The 24,045-nt window shown below is 40.9% G+C and overlaps 2 protein-coding genes across 13 annotated transcripts in view; one reads left to right on the top strand and one right to left on the bottom strand.

Moving 5' to 3' along the window:
• The window catches only part of ap3b2 (adaptor related protein complex 3 subunit beta 2), a 35,600-nt gene extending 22,734 nt beyond the window's left edge, over positions 1-12,866 (top strand). For 2 of the 12 annotated variants that reach the window (XM_079347223.1, XM_079347220.1), the window contains exons 16-28: positions 500-686; positions 1,048-1,166; positions 4,929-4,967; positions 5,669-5,783; positions 6,497-6,683; positions 6,842-7,001; positions 7,180-7,267; positions 7,507-7,616; positions 8,136-8,364; positions 8,995-9,079; positions 9,185-9,282; positions 11,589-11,727; positions 11,988-12,866. In XM_079347223.1, coding sequence (XP_079203349.1) covers positions 500-686; positions 1,048-1,166; positions 4,929-4,967; positions 5,669-5,783; positions 6,497-6,683; positions 6,842-7,001; positions 7,180-7,267; positions 7,507-7,616; positions 8,136-8,364; positions 8,995-9,079; positions 9,185-9,282; positions 11,589-11,727; positions 11,988-12,174 — 1,743 coding nt within the window. In that variant the 3' untranslated portion in view covers positions 12,175-12,866. Of the gene's footprint in view, positions 1-499; positions 687-1,047; positions 1,179-2,889; positions 2,950-4,928; positions 4,968-5,668; positions 5,784-6,496; positions 6,684-6,841; positions 7,002-7,179; positions 7,268-7,506; positions 7,617-8,135; positions 8,365-8,994; positions 9,080-9,184; positions 9,283-11,588; positions 11,728-11,987 lie in introns of all 12 variants that reach the window. The other 10 variants (XM_079347218.1, XM_079347216.1, XM_079347224.1 and 7 more) reach the window with 8 other exon arrangements.
• A 3,224-nt stretch (positions 12,867-16,090) lies between these two features.
• sv2 (synaptic vesicle glycoprotein 2) lies at positions 16,091-23,900 on the bottom strand. The gene is made up of 13 exons (XM_079347229.1): positions 23,766-23,900; positions 22,808-22,906; positions 22,212-22,373; positions 21,480-21,642; positions 21,052-21,173; positions 20,758-20,918; positions 20,592-20,672; positions 20,207-20,293; positions 19,652-19,740; positions 19,191-19,318; positions 17,927-18,022; positions 16,850-17,009; positions 16,091-16,642 (listed from the first exon to the last, which is right to left on the bottom strand). Exons 1-13 carry the CDS (start codon positions 23,851-23,853, stop codon positions 16,459-16,461), a joined length of 1,620 nt encoding a protein of 539 aa, XP_079203355.1. The 5' UTR covers positions 23,854-23,900; the 3' UTR covers positions 16,091-16,458.
• Positions 23,901-24,045: the final 145 nt, after the last annotated feature.

Genomic DNA, 24,045 nt, shown 5'->3' with positions numbered 1-24,045 from the left:
TAAACTCTGTGCTTATGGCAACTACTACAGTAATAGTTTGAGTACTGGTAGAAAGAAGTGCTCAAATCTGTAACTTAGGTCAAACACCTGTTGTAACAGAGGACAAGCACCAACATATTCAGGAAAGCTTAATTCTTCCAATTTGAACCCATTTTAAAACTACCTAGCAACCATCCAATTCTTTCTTACTACTTACCCAAGCTTCACTGCAGCAAGCCTCAAATTCACCTTTGAACTTTCTTCGCAACATCTTATTGGCGACAGAGCATGCTGCATACCAGCTACGATCACCTTGTGATACGTCATCCGCCAACCAATTGTCCATGTAGAGTTCACTTCCTTTCACTGGCCTGACCCTGTCAGACATTTTAATGTGGTTTGACCTGCTGACAGCAGCTCATAAACACAACCTCACACGTATGAAAGCATTAAGTGTCAGATGGCAGGTATACTTGTTTGTACTGCCCTCGTCACAGGTGTCTTTCCTCTCCTCTCACAGACTAAACTTTTGACGCAGTATGTTCTCAACTTGGCCAAGTATGACCAGAACTACGACATCCGTGATCGGGCTCGTTTCATTCGCCAGCTCATTGTTCCGACAGAGAAGAGTGGAGCGCTCAGCAAGTACGCCAAGAAGCTGTTCCTCGCCCTCAAACCTGCACCAGTGCTCGAGTCTCCATTTAAAGGTAAAGATACCGTTTAAAAAGAAATCCTCCAGGACAATATGCCAATCACCCCAGGACTGTCCTGTCAAACATCATGGTTTTATATTATGAAACTAGTTGTCTTTGTATCCTTGGGTACTTTGCACACAGAAACTGCTAATATCTTATTCTGCATACTTTCAGAAGGGATAATTTTCCCTTTCATAAGATTATAACCTTAATGTTTCCAGGGCAACATTGCACTTCACTTAAAGCCCTCAAGTTACAGGAATAGTTGTTTTAAAATGATAGACATGAGTTTCTGCTTTACAAAACATCTACAATGAGAGTTAGTGTAACTCTGATTTGCATTCTGGATTCCCTTTTTCTTGTACCGTTGCAGATCGAGACCACTTCCAGTTGGGGTCATTGTCCCACTTGCTGAATGCCAAGGCTGGCGGCTACCAGGAGTTGCCTGACTGGCCTGAAGCCGCCCCAGATCCCTCCGTGCGCAACGTGGAGGTGAAGGAGTCTGTGCGTGCAGTGGGAACAGTAACATACAGAGACACAGGGGCCCTCTGGGGTCTCCAGGGGCCCCAAAAAGTGGAGGGGAGCGACGTTTGCTCCTGTCCCAGAGAAGTGCCTCAGAGGGGCCGGACAGAGTCACCAAAGTTTCACATCCAATATAACATTAACTCCAATATAACACTGATTCCTCTTTCATTGGCCATCTTTCATTCACTTACATCTCATTAGCATTAACAGCTCATCGCTAACATGCATCCTGTTTGATCACCAAATGGATGATGCTTGTCAACGACTCCCCCCCTCCATAGAGGAGAAGAGAGAGAAAAAAATATATATTTAAAAGCTTCTGAACCACTGTGAAAACTTGTAGTGAACTCCCCAACCTCTCTGCTGCACCTGCTTCTGTTTGGCAGCAGCTCACTCGCCCCGTCCAGGTGATTTCTCACCAATGTTTGAGCCAATAGCACATGGGATACAAAAAACGAACTGGAGCCCAAGTTTTCGCTACAGCTTTGTATAAACACTAAACTACAGCTCCTGGCGTTCCCTGCTTTGGGTTAGGATAATGTTGCCAGTTTTGTTTTCAAAGTTTACATTTCCAAATTCACAAGTAGACATATTTAAAGGGTTATATCCTCCCGAACAAAGACACTTAGACGTGAACAAAAGCGTATCAGGAATAGTCTTCCTCCTTTATAGCAACACCCCGCTTCACCAGATTCCCTCCTCTCCCTCTCCATGCCATCCCCCTTTTATGTGCCATCGGTTCATAACTAACAATGTGATCTGAATGAAGACATGAAATCAAAACTTGAGTCTGTCACTTCTGCGTAAAAAGAGAAAAATCAAGACTTCACAAAAACACTTGGTTTTCAGTTCTAAGAGTGACCTCAAGACTTGATTTTGTTGTCATATGTGTTGATTATTTCTAACGTTGTGTAGATATATATTAACCCACATGCTAAATGTTCCATGCTGAGTGTTAACCTAAAGTTGTGAAGCAGATTTCAGGATGAGGCCACAGGTGCATTACTGCATTATGCTCTAATTATGTAACGATTTTGATGAATGAAGACGACGCAAACACACAAACAAAAAGAGACCATACCAGGAGGTTCAGCTAAATCAGTCCAATAAGCAACGTTAGTGTCGTCTGTTTTCCATTTAATTTTCATCTAATTCAGTTCTCGAGCATTGCAGGCAGATGTTTGTTTTCATTGCACAGATTTGATGTCTGCTTGAGATCAATCAGTGAACTCTTCCCCCCTCTTATCAGACAGGCTTGTGTTACCACAGACAACCTGAGCTCGAGCAGCTGTGAGCACACACTGTTTTTTCTTTTCTGCAGCTGCATTCAAAGACGCTTCAACATCAGATTGTTTTTCTGACAACATGTCTCAACAGGTTTTTCAGTGCTGAACTCTTGTTGCACATCTCTTATTGTATTCGGATTATTGTCAAATAATAACATTTTTTCCATGTAATTTCAAGTCTTTTTGACCAAATTGAACATAGTGTGTTTACTTGGAGCAGCTAATAAGCAGAAACTTCTGGTATGGTCCTTCACTTATGAAGATTAGATGCCTCAGGGGCTGAAAATGGAAACGACAGTCACATTACAGCCACTAATGATGTGGCTGTAGACGCTGGAAGGGTCCTCTGAAGCCCCGACCTCTCTGACCCACTGTCTCCTCTGCTCACTACCCCATCTCCACAGATAGAGGAAGTCATAGACACCAGCGAGGGGCGGATCGGCCTGCTGGGGGACTGGCGAGAGGTGCCCCAACACACTCTCTCTCCAGTTTGGGAGTGCGGTGGTGTTTGTTGTGATGACTGCTCTCTCTTTCCTCCTCTGGTCTTTTTGTGGTTGTCATCATGAAGTAAGCGATGATGATCGCGTTGAAAAGATAAGATTAATGAGATTCAACGGGGAATCTTTGCAGATAAGCAGAGGATAAACAGGGCTGCTGGGGTTTTTTGTCTCATGTGGAAAGAGATTATTCATGATTGTCTTAAAAGAGCGTAAAATTAAGAATGGCGCTAAAACTTCAACACAAAGCTGACTCAAGAGGCAAATTGCACCAAGCATTAGACGCCTAAGCTTGATAGTTAATTCTCCCGCTGACAAACCCAAGTCGGTAATAAAATAAGAACACTTGTTTTACTTACTTGCCTGTCAGGGAGCTTTCTGTCCTCAGACTTAAAAGGAGCTTATGTAATAACTGTGTCATCACTTATTGTTTTGTGGACTTTTTGAAATTTTGGTTATTTCCATTTTTGAAAAATGCAGTTACCATATTTGGATAAGATGGTCATCGGGGGTTGATAAGTACGCATTTGCTCAATTAGAACGTAGCCTCGTCCTTTTGACTCTAAATGAAATCATCAACATGTGGAATCATCCTGAAACAAGTACCAGACAAAATACCTATTAGAAAATGTTTGTCAAGGTCATTTTTAAACTGTGAAGTTGGCTTTAATTGGTCTCAAACTTTACAATCCATGGTCTTCTGCCAACCAGTGGAGTCTCCCCCTGCTGGACATTAGAAAGAATGCAGATTATAGGCACTCATGCATTGGCTTCACTTAACAGGTTAAACTCGAATCACGGTCTGATTTTCAATTTTTTAAATAATAGTCCCATTTAGAGCTATATAGACTATAAAGCAGGGTACGTTTAAGGCCTTACCATGTGTGATGGTCGAGTCGTTCCCATGGTGACCTTTACATCTGGTTAGAGAGACAGAAATGAAGCATCTTGTCCTGATGTGGTCAGAAGGGGATAACCAAAGAGCTGACCTTGAAGCCTCATAGACGGGTTTACAAACTAAAGTTTGTCAAATCCCATGATTTTATGAATTGGTGAAATTGATGGTATGAAATAAGAAGTCTAAACTTTCCATGATATTAAATCACAAGTCCACTACTGTGTGAAGAGGATTAAAAAGGTTGAGAGTGAAAGTTCATTTTTTGAATTGAAAGAACAAAAACTAACAAATCCCTCCTCTCCCAGAGTCAATTTACTGACCTGCTTATTCTTAGTTTGATGCTAAAAGAGGGGAAATGATGGAAAGTTTGAACCTCTACAGTTTCATGACCTTAAATAAAACACTTTCTACAGGGGGGGGGGGGGGGGGGGGGGTTCTCAGAGTGGAGATTTCTTGGTTGTTTAGTTGGACACTGTTTCCTCTTCTTGCACCTCAATGGTCTCTCATGAAATTTGTGACACGGTGTGTGAAAGTGTCACAAACGTTTTTGCGTGATGCTGAGTGATGTGACTTCTTACTCCATAGCAGCTTCCCCCCTCCGTCTCTTTCACTTTTCCTCCCACCTTTGACTCATTTCAATCCATGCTAATACAACATCCTGCTTGGTCACTGATGAAGACATTTATACTCAATGCATTGTTGTGTATTATGTTGAAGTTTCAGTAAGTAGTGAATGTTTAATTTTACTATTAATTTCTTTCAGTATATATTTCTGTATTGAAGTTATATTGGAGTATATGATTAGGATCCTTTTAGTAGCTATTGACCGGCCAGATACTGTGGTAAAGAAGTATACTGTGATGACATTTGGGGTTTGTTTTTGTCTCTGTGTTATCAGAAACTGTTCTCACACGTCTTTTTCTTTTAGACCCAGAATCCTTCCTGTGCCTGTTTTCTCTTGCTTTCCTGACGTTTTTTCTAAAATCTTCCCTTCTTTTTTCCTTTTTCTCACCTCCATCCCAATCTTTTTCTTTTCTGCATCTGCCAGGTTTTTACGCTGCTTGAAAGAGTCACAACATTAACGAGTGTGAGTCAGTTAGCGGCAAAGAGCCCAACTCCTTAAGCCTCAACACCCATGTAACGAAACGCAAAAAAAAAAACCCGAGTGCTTTTTGACACCCCGCCTAACGTAGTCGCTGTCCTGTGCTAAGCTCAGCCAAAGCTACCTGAAACACAGCACCCTCTTCCTCGGTCTCTACCATTAAAGAAGTGATTCTTTTAGCAGGGCGTGAGCTCCTCCGACATGTCAAGAGGCATTAGCAGTTTCCAATGTGGTGTGGCGATGTCCACACTCATTATCTGATGGCTTTAGCTAATGAGTTTGGTCATAGAAAGAGCGAGACAGATGGCCTGCTTTTGAAAGTGTGGGAGGATGGCCTCGCTCCTCGAAGACATCACTTCTCTTAATGGAACTGCTCCCTTTATTTAAAAAAAAAGCCATTTCTGCAACTGGTCATGAAGGCATCCCCTGGTGCTTTATCTGTTTAAAAACACAAAAAAAGGAAGAAAGCTCCATGCAAGCGTTACTGTCTGTACTGAATCTGTTGTCTGACTGTCAGATCTAAAAGCAGATCTGACCGCTGGCTTTATTTGGCTGCATCACGCCCAGGCAGAGGCATTCATGGCCATGCTATTGTAATCTGCCCACGTCTCTGCTGCTGTCTGAGGGTTTATTTCAACCGAGGCAGAGCTGACGGCTTACTGTTTGAACTCTGCTTCACCTGCCAGGTGCCTGAATGGACCAAATGCAGCAGCCGCGAGAAGAGGAAGGAGAAGAAGGTGGAGAAGCCGTTCTACTCGGACTCAGAGGGCGAGTCGGGGCCAACTGAGTCGGCTGACAGTGGTAACTATATGGGGCCCCTGGATGTGTTTTGTAGAAGTAGCTCTACCACAGTGTATTTTTGTGTTGGTATGAGACCAATTATTTTTTGTTATTATTGGCAACAAAACACTTGAAAACACCCAAACTGACATAAATAATAAATAATAAATAGAACTGATAAACTTGGACATGTTAGATAAAGATGGATGGCGCAATATGGAAAATGTTTCCACTGAAATGTCTTCTTGATTTTCTGCATCTGACAATTTGTTTTCCTCGATAATGAACAAGATTGACTTTAAAAGAAAAAGAACAGCTATCCACTTACTCACACAACATTTTTAAGAAAATTATTAAAGTGTTGTCTGTGTGGAAGGCGTAGCATTGACACAAAATTGTCTTAATAATATCTGCCCTGCGTCATTTTGGTGGCATATGTGCCTCAGTTTCAGCATAAGAGACATCAAATCTTTGAATGTCGAAGGTGCACCTATTTATAGTAAATTGGGGCATCAATAATACAAGAGAGTAAAAATGTGTTCCTCACTGGTGTATGCGAAGAAACAAAGAGAGAACACAGGTTCAAAAGTTACTTCAGACACTTTGGTTTAGTTTGACCAAGATTCCTTTGTATTGTTCAAAAACTTTAATGGGAGACAGGGAGACCTTTAGCTCCCTGTTTTCTGTGTGGAATCACTGACCTTTACGACTGAGTCTGACCTTTTCTCCCTCAGAGTCAGACTCTGCCAGCGGCTCGGAAAGTGGCAGCGGCAGCGAGGAGAGCGGTTCGGGATCAGAGAGCGAAGAAAGCGAGGAGGGCTCCGAGTCTGAGGATGAGGAGGAGGAGGAAGACGAGGATGAAAAGGACAAGAAGAAGAAGAAAAAGAAGGAATTAAAGAAGCCAGTGCAGGAGAGCGAAAGGTCCGTCGCATTCTCTTTAATCCTAGGCTGATATTTCATTTATGACTGCATTTTGTGTGGGTCCATTCTTATGCTCTGATATCCACATCTTGACTCCCTAACAAGCCGCTCAGTCCTGAATACAATTCATCTGTGATTCTGATCACCTTCCCCTGCAGTGAACAGAGCAGCGAAGAAGAGAGGAAGCTCCAGAGGAAGATAAAACAACGCAAGAGCGACACAGAGTCTGAATCTGATGAGGAGGACAGCGAGTCTGAGAGCAGCCAGTCCGAGTCTGAAGACTCTGAGTCTGAGGTGGAAGTCAAAAAGAAAAAAAAGGTGTCAAAAATGTCCCCAGATTACAAAAAATAACACACTATTAAAGTTTGATTTAAGTGAAGAAAGACTTTTGAATGAAATCTCGAACTGTATTTCTGTCATTCTCTTCTGCACTCGGATTCAGTGACGTAAAAAATCTGCACCTCTTCATGTCAGTTTTCTTTTTTCTACCTCCCAGGCAGCTGAATCCAAACCTCCTTCTAAGCCTGTCAAGAAAGAAACCAAGAAAGAGAAGAAAGAAATGTCTCTGCTTGACCTTGACGATTGTGAGTTTATTTTAATCTAATAAGAATCTGTACTCTGACAGAAAGTGCCAACGTATTGATGCCACCTCAGCAAGGCAACGTCAGCGGACGAGGACGTTTGAAAAACATTTTTTGAAATAGCAGTTACCAACACGTCTGGATATTGGAGATCAAAAAAGATTACATTTTGTTCTCTGACAAGATGATAATAGTTTGAATCTTTCAACTGATTACTTCACTGTGCTTGTCTGTTTTCCCAGTTGAACCCGCTCCATCTCCTCAAGTCACACCCGTCAACACCTTCCTCTCAAACAGCCTTGTGACTGACCTGGAGGGATTATCTCTGTCTGACGCTGTTCTCTCGCCGGCAGTAAGTGAATCGTCTTCTTGTTCGTATGTAAGAGAAATTATACTCGGCTGTGTCTGTCTGAAGGAGCAAATGAGACTAAAATGATCAGGATTGAAACCTGCAGTAGTTCAGGAGGTTCAGTCTTCTGTGGCATAATCCTTCAAGGACACCCACAGTATGTCTTTGTTGTAAATGTGTAGCTCTGTGCTAAAGGACAGGCAGTCTGGCTTTTGAGCCCATTACATTTATACAGCTTCATCTGTTGTTTGGGACATAGTGTGATGCTGAGTGAGCACATGCATGTATGACACTTCATACGTTGTCATGACTACTGGGGTTTTAATAGATATATGACCCATACAGCCATGATCTGCTGTTTTAATAACCCCCCCTTCCTGGACATCCAATTTAGAGCATCTCAGCAAAGTCAATCAAAGATATTTTTAAGTTCATATATTTCCTAACATACTCAAACATGAAGCCTGCATGAAAAACAAGAGAGTCTCAGGGTTGCTAATGGTTGCTCATCTCCGCCTCCAGACCATCACTCCCTCCAGTGCACTGAAAAGCTACGAGCTGCTGCACCGGATCACAGGGGAGGGTCTGTCAGTGGAGTACTGCTTCAGTCGACAGCCGTTCAGCCCCGAAGTCAACATGGTGGCGGTGCAGATGCAGTTCACCAACAACGCCACCTCTGAAACCAAGAACCTGCACATGGAGGACGTGAAGCTCCAGTCAGGGATGAAGGTCAAAGAGTTTGCTGAGATTGGTGAGCGATGAGCTTTTTAATACAATGTAATCCAAACAAGATTATTTCTTTACAAACCTGGAAACACCACAAGAAGCTGCAACTTGACTTACTGTTACCGTCATTATAGGAAAAGTGTTAAGCTAGCAACAATATGCTACAATCTCCTGCTGGTTGCAGCTACAAGAACATTTCAGTAAAGGATGGGGAGTAGCACAAACACATCTATAGTTTTTATTTTGTGTGTGTATAACTTCCTAATAATCTAATTATTAGAACAACAGGCAAGTTGATCTGCAAGAAGAGAAACCTAAAGTGTGTGCATCCGGTCTCGTCAGATCAGTAGAATTTTGACTCAGTCTTGTGTCTGTCTCTCAGTGGGTGGACTCTGGATTTTAAATTCAAGACCACCACTGATTCTCCGAGTCATTACTGTGATCATAAGGAAAACTCCCCTTTCTTAAATGATAGATGACTTTAATTCATGAAAGTTTCTAGTTTGCCATCTTGGACATTTCATCGTCGTAAAAACCACACAGACTGTCAGTGGAGGACAGGTGCTTCATCTCTTATCAAAGCTGGCGAGCTGCTGTCTGAAGGTTTGTGATGCAGTTTTAACACTGGTGTCTCTTTGTTCTTCTGTGTCGACAGAGCTGCTGCCAGCAGGAGAGACGGCCACAGCTGTGATGGGCATCGATTTCTGCGACTCAACACAAGCGGCAAACTTCCAGCTGTGGTGAGCGTGAAGCCAGAAATGCATACATTCAGAAATCACTTGTCCTTTGAAGGAAGGATATTAAGAATCCCTGTTTTCTTCCTGTCTCTTCATCTCCGTTGTCAGCACTCACACCAGGAAATTCTTTGTGTCGATTCAGCCGCCTGTCGGGGAGCTGATGAGGCCCGTCTTCCTGACGGAGAATGAGTTTAAAAAAGAGCAAGGTGAGTGATTGAAGGCAATCAAAGAAGTAGTTTGTTTTTTCTTCAGCTGTCTCTTGAACCAAAGTGTCTCGAGATCATTCTGTAGCATGTCAATGTTCTGTCCTGAAAGTAAAAGCTTTAATCTAGTACCCTGTAAAGTATGTCTAGCATCGCAAGGTCATGGTTTGTTGCACTGAATCAGAGCTTTATGAGCTTCGTATGACCCCACTAAAAAAAAGAAAAAGTTACGGCACCTTTGTTGATCGTGTGTGTAGGCTGTATAGTAACTCGAGACAAATTCAGCTCACTGATAAAAGGAGGGTCAATTATAAAGACTCATCAAAAAACAAATAAAAACCAACTTAAACCAACTTAAAATAAATAAATAATAATAATAAATACACCTGTAATCAGAAATGTGTATTTATTTCTTTGCAGTATCTGTTTCAACTCAAAGGAACATTTTTGTCACATTTCTTTCATTGTTTTTGTCTGTTACCATTATCCATCAGAAGATAATACTGCAGAGTCACTGACAGCATGAAAGTCTCTTCAGATCTTTATTAAAAACTGTTCGCTGCACAGTTTTTAAATCCAGTCTGGAAATGTAATGATCCATCTCAACACCCGCACGTTCCTCAGTTTCCTTATCACGGTGTGTTGACGCCCAGCGAGACCTCAACACCTCTCTGTTGGTTTCATTTCACTGAGAATAATAAATATGGTTTAACCAACAGACTCACAGTTCAGATAATGATAAACACATCACAGCTCAGAGGAGCGATAGCAGAAATTGTAACCACTTATCCTTAAACAAATCGATTGTTTTCTTGAGATCTCGTCCTATTTGCCTCCATTCTTCAGATTTGCCAAAGCAGAAAATAAACATAGAAATAGCCTTAATTTACCTCATGGATTCGAACAAAGTGGCCTCTCACGGTAACCAGTTTGTTATTTTATTATCTAGATCACCCAAAAATAATCCAGTATTCCCAAAAACAACAGCTTTGTCCTATCAGTAAAGTAGTTTATCAAGGGAGAAAGAGCTTTTACATTTCTTCAGAGAATAAGAAAAATAAGAGATAAGAGCTTTGGGGAAAAAAAACAAAAACCATGGAAATAACTTGCTACCATGGAAAAACTTAATGGGAGTCATGGGAAGTAAGTCTGTTTGGGCCTCTGTAGTCAAGGGAAGATTTACACTATTAAAGATAAATGTTATCATTTGATGTTTTATCCCAAAGTTTGCTTAAAGCTCATAGAATATAAGACATGTGAGCAGTCTGACTCTATATCAAAGCAGTGTGAGGACAGGTGCTCTAGACTCAAGTGAGGCTGAAACACTTTGGTGCATAAGAGACACTGCATGTAATTGGAAACATTTCTGCAGGTGTGTGTGTTGGGATGGATCCCAAGCATTTATCGCCCACTGTAAAACTGAGTTCAGATTAAAATGAGACCAAAAGCAGTTTGTTGGAGTCGCTACAGACAACAGTTTCCAGCATGTTTCTGTTGTTTGGTTTTCATTTCCGGTCTCTGAGCTCTAACAAACCCATAGTGACTCTTTAAAACATGTGTCATATATCCACGGTTCCTCCCTCTTCGTACCTCCCCCTCCCATAGAGCTGCTCTTACAGAATCTAGGTAAGTCGGCTTCGATAGATTTGTCTTTTCACCTGCCTTTAAGCCAACCTGAAACCTCGCACAGACCCCTCACTCCCTCTCTGCCCTGTCATGGTCATCTCCACCGAACAGACTCACCGCTACTAACCTGCATCTCTAAAAGGCCGCTCACGCTCTGCAACGCCAGGAATGACATGGAAATGCTCACCCACTGATCCCGATTCACTACTGGAGCACCGTGTGGACAAAAAAGTGTCCCCCTTATCATGTGCACCATCGCTCTTATTTCTGTTCTTTGAGCCTTCACGCTGCTGGGAACCACTGTCCATGTTGGGAGTCTGAAATGCTGCAGTGTTCTTATGCAATTTTTTTTTTTTCTGTTTGATTTTTGTTCAGCATTTAAACCAGTGGAGAATGTCTTTTTTTCATTTGCAGGCTAAAACAAACACTTGACGTCTAACTGAAAACTGCTCAATTTAAAAGATCAAAGTTTCAACTATTCCATTTTACAGATCAACCAGCCTTTCTATTTATCAATGATCATTGTGTCATACATTTTAGCTTGATTGTTTGATTGCAGCTGGTATGCTGACAATGAGGAGACAATAAAACAGTAATTGAACCTCAAAAGCAGCTCCCTGTTGTGTCTTCAACCGACCTCAGAGCTTTCCTGTTTGACCAGTGCTCTGCTCACTCCTCTGCAGGCCAGCTGATGGGTATGAATGAAATCACGGAGAAGCTAACACTGGACGTGAATTGTCGGAACGAACACGCCATCGTCCAGAGGGTGACCACCGCCGCCAACCTCAGCAGAGTGCCCTGTGGTTCTGACAAAGAGTGCAGGTAAAGGAGAGCAACACCCCCCTCTGTTGGTGCTGTAAATCATCTTACTTTTTACAGAATAAAAAAACGTTTCAGTCAGAGACGATATGAACACATAAAAGACTAATACATGTCGGAAGAGAGAGCTACACTGAAGGTACAGATTTGAATGTTTATTGTTTGTTTTCTCGTCTTTGTTATTTGCATTGACACGTTTGTCTCCCTCTTTTATTTCCGCGGCTTCATCTTTACTTCTGATCTTTTGCTGCTCTAAACCTCAGTCCTCCTCGCCTTCCTCCTGATCACCCTGTCCACAGGTTCGCTGGCAGGACGGTGTCCAGCAGCAGCTTGGTGCTGGTCACCGTGGCGACCAAAGAGGAAGGAGCGGCCCAGCTGACTGTCAACTGTGAGAAAATGGTGATCGGCACTATGCTGGTGAAGGACATCCTGCTGGCTCTGACGCAGTGACCTTTCTCACCCTCTTCATCCCAAACACGCCTTCCACGTATCGTCCATCACACCTGTAGCAACTCCTCCGAACTCCTCCGACCAACCAGTGAGGGAAGTTTCCAGAATGTTTAAGTCCAGATTGTTGTTATTTTTGTTCAAGAGCCCTCGACTTTAAGGAACTGATATTTACTGAATGCCACAACTGTAGTTTATATTGTTGACAATCAGACGTGACTGATATTTGACGTGATGCAAACCCCCCTCTGTCGTGTACATTTTTATTGTTTTAGTTCCCCAGAACGCGTATTTTCAACATATTTTCATTCCTTTCATTTAATTTATTTAAGTCCAGATCAATCATTGAACAAAGGATTTGCACATCTTTTGACACTTCCACCCTCGACCTTCTTTTCTCAAGCTCAAACATTTCTTAATTTCAACTCAATTTTGCAGCTTTTCTCAGCACACGTAGTATTGTATTAGTATTTGAAGCTAAGAAGAGTTTTTTTATTTTTTTATTTTTTCAAGTTACACATCACAACCAAAGTGCAGCTCCAGGAGCTGAACATGAGACAGAGAGGCATTAACATCAGAACAATTACTACTTTTGCAGTCTCTCACTTGGAAAATGAATTTCCAGATAAATGAAAAGAAATCACACAACAATTGAAAAGATCAAAACAAAAGAAAGAAATGCAACAATAGAACATAATGCTAAAAAAGGCCATAAGATGCAGTTTTTTTTGCTTTTACGCTTCAAAATGAGAAAAAAGGTAAACGTGTTCCTTTAGAAGATGGATGAATCCCCTTGAAACAACAAACACGTCATCACAACAAAAGCAGAGTAGACTTTGAGATCAGTGTAGTCTCAGACAGTTATTTGAAGTCAATGTAGCATGAAGGCTAAACTTAAAAAAAATGACATATAAACTCAGTCATTTCATTCTGGCGCAAAATATCGGAGTGATCTAAAGTCAGTCAAACGTTTCCCAGCTGTCCTCGTGCTCATGGTCATTCTTATAAGATGGGCATTTATAAAAACGTGAAGATGTATACATGTTATTGTATGTACTGCATCATGTACTACAGTACTTCTATAAGGTGTGTGTGTGAACCTGTGTGTGTGTGTGTGTGTGTGTGTGTGTGTGTGGGCATGATGACACTGAAAATCTACCTAGCAAACATGAACTATCCGTTTTGACTTGGTACTGTCATGAAAGTGAAGAGTCATCTCTGGTGACAGCGATCAATAATGAACCCAGCTCAACTTTAGTAGTAATGTTATTTCTGACTAATCGAACCACACAAGTTAAAGAAACACAACTTCTACGGCCTCAACACACAACATTGATAATTTAATTACACTTCTCAGAATCTTTTTTTTTTTATTAGAATAAAAATCAATATCTGATATCAATTCAGCTTCAGAAACGCTTTATGTCTACTGGCTTAACGTTATACAGATCATAAAACATTTCATAATTTGTACCTGAGAAGTGATTCAAAAGGAGTAGTTTGACATTTTGGGGGTTGCTTTCTTGCTGAGAGTAAGTGTATTGTAGGCTTAAGTAGGAAGTGGGTTAGCTTAGCATAGAAATGATCTGTTTACACTTTGTTTTTGTAGCTATGGAAATATAAAATGAAATTTATTTAGCTTTATAATTGAAGAATTACATTTGTTTTCTTTAGACAGATTCAAGTGAGCTGTTTACACACTGTTTTAAACAAACAAGCTCATGTAGCTAATGCAGCTTATTAACCATAGACATGATATATAATACATTATGTCTACAGTATGTTATTAACCACACGTGCAGGTGGTATTAATGTCCTTTTACTGTCAGCAAGAAAGCAAAGAGGCATATACCGTAACACTTAGAATAAAAGCTTGTCCTAACCTAAGGCCCGCCTATGCTCTGTCCTTTGCTCTTGACTTTTTGTTAAGGATTCAAATGTTGCCTTCCCTGCTAAAACACAGTGTGAACATGCTCATGATGATTTATATTTCCTGCTAAAGCTCTGTGAAAGTGAGTGTTTCCTTCTGGCTCTGACAGGGTTCAGTTTGTACGACTGATCTTATAGTAACGCGACATGTTGACTGAAGGACTGCTTCTGGTCATGATGAACATTTTCAGGTTGCGTGCTGCCTTCGTCTCTCTTTATTAGTCCTTCTCATGCCTTTCTTTAACGTCAGGATTTCTGGCCCTGTGGCTCTTTTTTTTTTATCACGTCTGCATGTTTCTTCTCTGTTGATTTATTTCTTTTTTTCCCTTTTTTTTTTTTTTTTTTACTTTCAGAAAATGTTACCGCTGTGTTGACCAAAGGAGTATATTATAGTCAAGCTTCATAAACAACGAGCAGCGTCAGTGGACAGTTCAGTTGTAGGCCTGTTATTACCTTGTTGCATTGTTTACAATGAACCCACTCTCAGTCACTCTCTGCAGCAGGCCGTAATGAAGAATGTAAAGTTAGACTTTTAATGTTTTAAAAAAAAGGGTTAGAAACTCTCCACAGGAAACATGTTTTATCTGCATCTGCTTTCAAATATCCAAAGTACGGTTTATGATACTCTGTGTGTGGTTGTGAATTGTGGTTCTGAAGTATTACAAGTTTATTTATTATACAAATAAAAAATAAAGAAACATGGCTGTCATGTGTCGTCTGTAAATAACAAGCAGCAAATACGCCGAGCTCGACAGACCGGATCAAAGTTGTGACACCACTTTAACAAAATTGTATCTTTTATTTTTCAACCTCAAACTTTTTCCCGCTATTAAATGTTTCTAAGTTGTTTTGTGCCTATTTTAGGATGTTTAGTTTTTTGTTTTTTTTGCAATGTAAAATGTATGATACCAACAAGCCCTCCTCTTCAGAACTTCTTACAATAACTTTAACCCTTTCCTGTTGTAAAGGATGTGGACATCGTTTGTTGCTGTAGAATATTCTTCTTTTTACCTTTCTTGGTTGTTGCCAACTCAAGGATGGAGTTTCATAATATTCTTTTTGTTTTGTTTTTACCTTTCATTTTTCAAGCTCGATGTAATCTTCCAACCTTATCTGTTGTAAAGTTGGGGCAGAGGTTGTTCTTATTGTTTTAACCTTTATTTTTTAATCTTGACACTGTTAATGTGATGGCATCAACAAGTTATGGATGACGGTTCCTCCTAGTTAACGGTCTATGGTGCAGACAAACCTGTAAACAGAAACCTGATCTGTGTGAGAAGTGGATCACACACACACAGCTGACATGAATAAAAGTAGTTTATTAAAATAAAAAAAAGCTTCACATGATACAAAGTATTTTGTGAAGAATCTGTAAACAAACAGCTTATTGACGAGAATAGGATCCTCTCTATTATAAAGACATCTTATAAACATTTATTTATCAGCAGCTATTCAATGAGTGCGAACCAAACAATGTTCAGTCTTTAACTCAAGCGATGTGGACCAGTGCGTTTCCAAAAACGGAAAACAGAGAAGAGCTCGAGTACAGAATGACACAAAGTCAAATGATCCCGTGTTAACACATTATTAAGACTTTGATTGAAAGAAAGAATGAACTTACTGTTGACAGCGGCTTTTCTTTTACAGCAACAACTGTGATGTTTGTGAAGAAGTAAATAAATATGTTATTTTAATTCTCGAGTAAATCATTTCCTTCAGCTTTCAACACAACGACTGGTACCAGATTCCTCAATCTGAAGAAGTCATTTCTGATTGGTGTTTGAGAGTTCTGGACCGGTGATTAGACTGAAGAAGTCTCTTCAAGATGTCCCCTTAAGCTTTCCATCGTCGTGATGAACGATTTTCATAATAGCTTCATGTATTAAATAAAACAGTTAATTAATTGACAGCAGCTGCAGCAGTTTAAATAAAGAAAAATAGAAGATACATGAGAGTTGAATGATTCTTGTTTGTAAAACTAAGGACCCTAAGGAGACTCTACTCCACCGGACTAAAGAAATTGCACTTGCTGACAGATGTCCTTGATGTGTGAAGCCACAACTCGTCAGGTTTTCAATCCTTGTGTACTCAACGTATAAAAATGAGAGTGCGACTGCATTTCCTTTTCTCGTTATGCTTCGGAATGACAAATCGAAGCTTCAGAGAGAGTCGGCGGCCTTTTGAAAACTCTAAATAAGGCACGGTCAAAAAGGCACGGACAGGTGACAGAAGGCACCGCTGGGAGCAGAAAGGGGCCACATGAAGGCAGCAGTCCTCCGGTCTGCTCCCATGAGGACACTAGAAGATGATCACTAAGAATTAAACCAGCTGGTTGACTCAGACCTGGAGTCCGAGCGATCAGGTGAGCTCTGTCTGCTTGGTTTTCGGGAGCAGCAGAGCCACCAGTCCTCCGGTCAGAAGCAACGCTGACACCAGCAGGATCGGCACTGAACAGTTTGTGTCCACCAGCTTTCCGAAGACGATGTTGCCCATGATGGCCGCCACCCTGCCCACTCCGGTGAAGAAGCCAAGAGCAGAGGACCTAAAGGTGTAGAAAGAAACACAAGGACCAATCAATTAAACAACCTCACAACTTCCCCAGGCTGAAGAAACCCAAACCTTTCTTGTTCCTACTTTAAGAACTTAAAGCAGTGAATCTGTTGACTCAGACTGATCAGGTGGCCGTTGCTGACACTCATGTTGGAGCCACGTTTAAGGAGTGTGGTTGACCTGAAGAGGAAACGGTTACCGTAGATGTGTGGGGTAGAGCTCTGTTCCCACCACGTCCAGAGCGTTCCAGGCGACCACCGACACGCCACTGAAGACACAGGACAGGATCAGACTCTGGTACTTCGTCTGGACCAGATAGATGAGGAAGACGCTCAGACTGGAAACCATCAGGCTGCAGGCTGGAGACGCAACAGAAGAGGAGAAGAGTTCCAGGGTGGTCACACATGATTCATCAGTTCAAGTATGAAACGGACAAAATCTCCAGGTGGATTGCTCCTTTAAAACAGAATTATATCCTGATGATATTGAAAAATCATGGAGGAAAAACTATAGGTATGCACTTTAAAAACAAGCTGACATGAGAGAAAAAAAGCCCACAAAAATCAATAAAAACATTCTGAAAGTTTAAGAAACAAAGTTTTAGTGACCATAACTCATAAGTTGTGAAGTTTGTTTTGGAAAGAAAAACAAAAACAGAAGATATTTTTATATATTCTGAAATAAAAACACGTCTACTGTTAATATTGACGAGAAAACTGTCCTGAGGACAAGTGAGCTCAGGATAAACTGAAAACTGATAGGAAACAAATCACATCTGCCAAAAAATGTATGAATATGTTATGTTTCAATTCTCTGACAGTGATAATACATTTATTTAAAGATAACTAATACTTAGTTTTGGGTTTGTATGGTTATGAATACAACAGTGCATAATTGTTTTTAATATAAGAAGTGACAAAGATAATATCTCACAAGAAACCCTTTTGAAATATTGATTTGAAGTAAAAGGAACTGACCACAAATCCTCTATCAGTTAGAAAAGGGACACTTTTATTAAACAGGTTCAGGTCTGTATTTCTGGCACTGAAGCACTCTTTGATTTTTCTCAGCAGCTGACTTTGTGTCACCCTGTCACAAGTTTTTCATTCATGTTTTTGAAGAGTTGGGTCACTACACCCGGGTCTGAACAATCAGCACGATCCTAAAACCTCCTCCGCACATTGTGTCTGATCTCAGTGGAGCGGGGCATCAAACCCACTGATAGCACGCCTTGTGTAATATTATCACACTGTAATAATCCAGACATCAGACTCACAGAGCAGAACCTTCCCTCCTGAGCTCTCCATCATCAGGATGGTGAAGAGGTTTCCTGGTAAGTTTGACGCAGCGATGACGAAGCCCTCCATGTACACTGGAAGGACAGAGACGCACAGTAAGGCCATGTCAGATCAGGAAACAAATAAATGAGATGAAATGTTAATGTCCGTTCTGAAATAATTGAACACACTTTTTGTATAGTTTGAGTTTCTCCTCCACTGATGAAACTCGACTACTTCAATCCTTTTCAAAAGAACATGTGCCTTGCGCTGATGAACCAGAGCCTGATTTCCCATTGCTATAACAGAAACACCATACTGGTTTTTGGCTGTCAGCCACATATCTTTAAAGTCTTGATTGTTTTGTTTCGACTTTGTTGTCCCCAGTTACTTTCTAAGAAAAGCACATTCATAAAACATGAAAACAAAGTTGAGTTTTAAATAAAGCATCTTTGTTCTGTGTGCTCGCTGTTATTCAATCACCATCGAAGGACTCATACATTTCCTGAACTTGTAAAAGTTACATAATTATTTCACAGTAGTAATTAGGTCTTTAGGTATAATTCGACGATTAAAGACTGAAAGCTCACTAAAACTTTAAAGGCCACAAATCGGCTCTTGTCGAGCAGAGCAGCATGTCACTGCAGTGTGATGTAATATTAAATAAGATAGAAATAAAAGCCGTCGGCACGGACAGGAAACAAACAAAAAAAAATGTGTTAAAATCGAGATTCTTATCTTCAGTTCATAAACTTTCCCAAAAGTCGATTCTTTTTTTTTTTTTTTGACTGGTCAGTCACTCCCTGCTAAATGCTAAGGCTAGCTCTTTAACTCAGTAGAAAGCCAAATGGAGCAACAAGAAATGCAGTCTCATGATGACTGCAGCAGATCCTGATGTATGGACTCGTTCAAACAGAGACTTTGAATCATGAGTGAAAATCAATTCTGAGTGAAATCGTGACCCCAAGAATTGAAATCGAATCGGCAAAAAAATTCACAGCTCTAATGCTTACCGTCTTTACTCTTAGCAATAACAACGTTCATTACAGTGACTATGTGTCAAGACCCCGAAGAACAGTGTTTGTGTGGTCTCTAGTGTTTGTCTCCATGTCTCACTTACCTGGTCTTGGGCAACCTTTGCTTTAGAAAACCTCTGTTCCTCCTTTTCTCTCTGGGAGCTTTTAATCAGTGGTTCAGATCACTTCTGTCTTTGCTGACCAGAAGTCAAAAGAAGAAGAAGAAGAAGAAGAAGAAGATACACACCTGCTGTCTTTACCGGATAACAGCTGTGGTTTTGCAATGGACGTGGAAGCGACATGTTCCTGCAGGGCGAGCCGCCGCTCTCAAGTCTCGAAAACAGCTCGGGGAACCACATCCACAGCCCGTAGTAACTACAAACACACAAATACAAACAAGCATCTGAAGGGTTAAAAGGGTAAATGGATTAACACACACACACACACACACACATCAAACAAATGTTACATTTTCTGAGCAGGGTTTTTTTTGTTTTTTCAATCAGTGATGTAACATGATTCCTGGTTGTGAAAGATGAAGTATTTGCGTCTGTTATTTCTCAGTGCTGTTCAGCGCTGCCTGCTGCTCCAGATTAGTCACATCAGCTATGTTGAATACACATCAGAGTACAAGCCCTGAACTTGAATAGGATCCAGAAAAGTGGAGAGTAAAAACAGCATGAAGAAGTTCCAGGTGGGATCTCTCACCCGAAGGAGATGCAGAAGAAAACGATGAGCAGAACGAAGCTTCTGACTCGGAGTGAACCCTGAAACATCTGTTTAATGGGCATCAAGGCCTGCAAAGCAAAACAAGGCTGTTAGCATTCTGTAGAGCTGCAAACAATGAGGAAATAATACACTCGTTAACAATTTAGTGAGACTTAAAGGAAGAATGAAAAGTAGGCTTTATAAAGTATTCAGTCCAAATAAAGAACAAGCTTGTAGACTTTGTTAGGTTCAACCAACAGAATTTTAATGTACCATCATATCATGTAAGGAGGTGTTCGTACATCCAGAGAGAAAAGTAGCTGCAGTTCTCTCTCTCTCTCTCTCCCCCTGTTGTGCATGCAGCACTTTTATGAATACAAAAAATAAATCTGTGCGGGAAACCCTGGCACAAGAAAGCTCAGGCAACACAAGCCCTTCCAGAAAGGGGCGTGGCCAAACACACGTCACTTGACTTTAAAGCTACAGACACAGAAACAGCCTGTTCTGAGCAGGGCAGAGCGTCCACTCTCTGCTTTCTGTGCGTGAGAGATTTACCTTTTTGATCGGCCGCGTCAGTCTTCCTTTACCCAGTGTTCCTGTGTCTAATAGATCGCTCTTGGGGTTGATGCACAAACCAAGGACCTTCAAAAGAGTTCACAGTGAGACTCTTTCTCATCAAAGAACAGGAGTATGCTCAGAAGTAAATAAAAGGATCAGAGAACTTAAATTACATACAAATAATCTGCACCACTTCCTGACACGTTTCACTTATTATTAATCTTTTTTGTTGTCTCAATATTTGTCATCTTAATGGTATGTTAAATCTGTGATCATCAACACATTATTTTTTCAGGCTGTCTCTATCAAGCTAAAACTCATATTTTAAAAAAATGTACACCAATTAATGATTAATCTTAAATGCCCTTAATTCAGTTGGTACCTTAAAATCCTTTTCTTTTCCCCGCATGTTCAGCTCAAACATCCGTTTAAAGACTCGGAGCGCCTCTTTCTCCCGACCAGCCTGGCAGAGAAAAGGCACAAATCTTTATGTCAGCTGAGAGTTTAAAAGTGAAAACAAACAACGCACCAGTCTGGCTTTTTAATACCTCCATGAGGAACTTGGGGCTCTCGGGCAGGAGCAGCAGGAAGAAGAGTGCCGAGGTGAGGCTTGGAACGGAGCAGAGCATCACAAACAATCTCCAGCCCTGAAAGTTCATGAATCCCAAAAAGTCCGTCCAGTTTCTTGGGATTACCGACCAAGCCAGACCTGCAAACCAAACATAGATTCTTAAAACACATGAATCTTTTGTTTTTGTTAATTCTGCAGTTTATTCTTATTTTATAGCAGCTTCTGATGCAACCCTGACATTGACTTCTTAATGAGTCATCTTTGTTCCCACCTGCAGCCAGAATGTTTCCTGCCATCCAGAAGGTAGCCAGAGCGCTGATCATTGTGCCTCTCTTCAGTCTGGGCATAAACTCTGAGAAGTAGGAGAAGATAACAGGGATCGAACCTCCAACCCTGAAGGACGAAAAAAAAAAAAAAACTCGACTGAAAAGGAGAAAATGAATCAAATGTGTCACAAAGATTGAGCCCTTAATAAAGTCTTGATTTGGAAACTATGAGTCAAAGTTTTTACATGATTGTACTTTTCTCCAACACTCATCTTCATGAAGTAACATGGAGACACTGAAGGGATACAAACTGTGACCCTATGGTAGCAGGATATGATCACTCCAAACACTAACTCTACAAATCAAGTGTATTGTTTGGTATGACGCAAACAAAAACAAATTATGACAAAGTATGAAAAGGTCACATGCTCACCCGATGCCGCTGACGAACCGCAGCACTAGGAAGACCGAGAACCATGGAGCCATGCTGGACAGACCTCCAAAAATCCCGTTGACAGTCAGGGACAGAACCAAAACCTTACGGCGCCCCTTCTGGTCAGCTAAGTATCCCCACATGTAGCCGCCAAACATCATTCCTAGTAAACAGGAAGTAAAAAAACAAAAAACAACACACTCATGTTTCTGATATAACTTCTGCTTACTGGTAGACTTTTCTAAAAAATATCATCAGATTGTAAACAGTTACTTTGACTTGATACCTGTCTATCAGGATTGCTATTGTGAGCTTGTTGGCATGCTAACATTAGCATTTTTATCCCTCAGCATTGCTCCAAATTCAAAGTGCCAAAAGAAAGGCAAGAGGAGATTTTTCAAATGTAGCTTTAGCATTAAAGACTCAAACATAGAGTTAAAGGAAGGACAGTTCTTCGCTGAACAATCGCAGGTAGAGGTCACTTATCGAAGTCCAAGGACATTTGGACATGTGGCTACGGGAGCTGGGGATCGAACCCCCAACCTTCAGTTTGAGAAATGACATTTACTGACTCAAGTTGGATTGGATTTTGTATTTTGGTTATCATAATCATTAGCAGTAGTAGTTGTAGTAGTGTCTTCACTCAGACACACTTCAAATCTTTGGGTCAAATCTGAGACGCTGATAAACCACTGCTTAGAATACCTTAATGATTAGATAATAGTGGTTTACCGAGAAAAATGCTGGAAGTCAGCAGGCCCATATCTGAAGAGTCCAGGTGCAGATCACAGCGTGCTGTTGGCAGCAGAAAAGACACACAGAGAATCTCCACGGCGTCACTGGCATTGGCCCATCCACACACCACCAGCAGTGCATAATGAAACACTCCAAAACCTGAGAGCAAAGAGAAGAGCAGCAGTTTGATATTCACAACTATGTTATGTTTACAAATGATGCTAATGTTTTTTATTTTAATTTTACTGTATTGATCCCAGAGGTGTTTACACTCTGGTGAACATGCAACACACACATAGGCTGAAATATACTCATGCACAAACAGGATCCTATGGAAATGCATTGCCGGAGAGACAGAGCTGCCCCCGGCAGGCGCTCCAGAGCTGTTGGGGGAGATTCATTGCCTTGCTCAGGGGCACTCAGACAGGGCTCAGGAAGAGGTCTGGCACCTCTCCAACTACCAGACAAGTTTCTATATTTGGTATGCACCAGGACCAAATTAAATATTTGGGTCTCGAACTGGCGACCCTCCAGTTCCTTTTCTACTCACTTTACTATAGTGAGTAGAAAAGAAATTAACAACTGCACACTACCTGCTGCCTCTACTGCTTCTTCATATTTCAGTCTCTTCTGCGATCCCCCGACAGAACTACTTTTAAAGCTTGACGTGCTCCTTTCAAAAATGACAACGCCTGAAAAACAGGAACAAAAACACACAAACAGATTAAGTCACTCAGAGGTTCCACATAAAGGCCTTTAAAAACAAAAACCCAAAAAAATATTGCAGTTTCACAGATTTTCTGGGTCTTAGTTCGTGAGCTTATTTTGTAGGAATTTGCATCAAAACAAGAAAAACTGGGCTGTTCAGTGATCTTTTCAGGGGCCCCTTCTATCAATAAATGAGCATTAGGCAGGGAGCCAAAGTAGTTGGGAATTGCAGCAGTGTGCACTATACTAAAAAATAATGGTTGGGTTTCAGAGCACACCAACACACAGCCAAACAAGTTATTAAAACCAGGATACAAGAAAAGGATTTGGGTCAGAAGTAATCTTCAGTAAGTGCAGAACTACAACAGCATATACTGTCCAAAAATGTAATGACATGCAAAAACATACTAAGACTAAACATTGTTAATAAACATAGGTTAAAATGACTTATTATTATAAAGACATGCCATATTACAGTACCAAGGGCAACATAATATGATTGTGAATATGTAGGCAGCTTTTAACTGTGTATTTGCTGGGTGAGCTTGAAGGCTTCTATAAATAAAAGATAGAAATAATGAAAAATAAAATACTAGAGAAGAAAATTGAAACATTTGAGTTACAAATACAGAGCTGTTATAAATGCAAAATAAAATACAGCCATTTGTTAACAATATGTTTTAAGAGTTTGTACTCTAGTATTATCTGAGTCTTTCTTTGTGCATGTTAAAGTACAAAAACAAGCTTCAGATTTGTGAGCTTTGAATAAAATGTGGGTTTTTTTTCTAGCTGTCACGTTAAGTAGGCAAACCACGAGTACTTTTTAATCCATATTTAATAAACCTTCATCAGAGTCCTCCTTCAGGTCGTCGTAGCGCGTGAGAAGAGGCTCTCGCGCTTCGGCGTCTCCGTTTTGCACGTGACGAGACATCTCCAAAAAACAAGTCCAGACGGGCAGTGACTGCTAGAATATATTTGAGTGCAGCAGCAGCAGCACCCCGGGTCCTGGTCCTGGTGTCACAGTCTCCGCTGCTGGAGCTATCTCATGATGACTGCCGAGCTAACTACCGGTTGAAGGAAGCTAACCTGAAAAAGAAGGAGGACCAGGAAGTAAAAGAGACAG

Source organism: Symphodus melops, assembly GCF_947650265.1.
Source record: "Symphodus melops genome assembly, chromosome: 6".
Classification (NCBI taxonomy): domain Eukaryota; kingdom Metazoa; phylum Chordata; class Actinopteri; order Labriformes; family Labridae; genus Symphodus; species Symphodus melops.
Note: the sequence above shows the minus strand (reverse complement) of the source record. Positions and strands in the feature narration are given on the sequence as shown.

Excerpts from the sequence above, each read along its gene's own strand:
- sv2 (XM_079347229.1), bottom strand. The coding sequence starts at position 23,853 with ATGTCTCGTCACGTGCAAAACGGAGACGCCGAAGCGCGAGAGCCTCTT. Across the intron at positions 21,643-22,211 it reads GACTTCCAGCATTTTTCTCG|GAATGATGTTTGGCGGCTAC; the intron begins GTAAACCACTAT and ends CCTGTTTACTAG. Across the intron at positions 18,023-19,190 it reads TTATCCGGTAAAGACAGCAG|TGTACATGGAGGGCTTCGTC; the intron begins GTGTGTATCTTC and ends CTGTCCTTCCAG.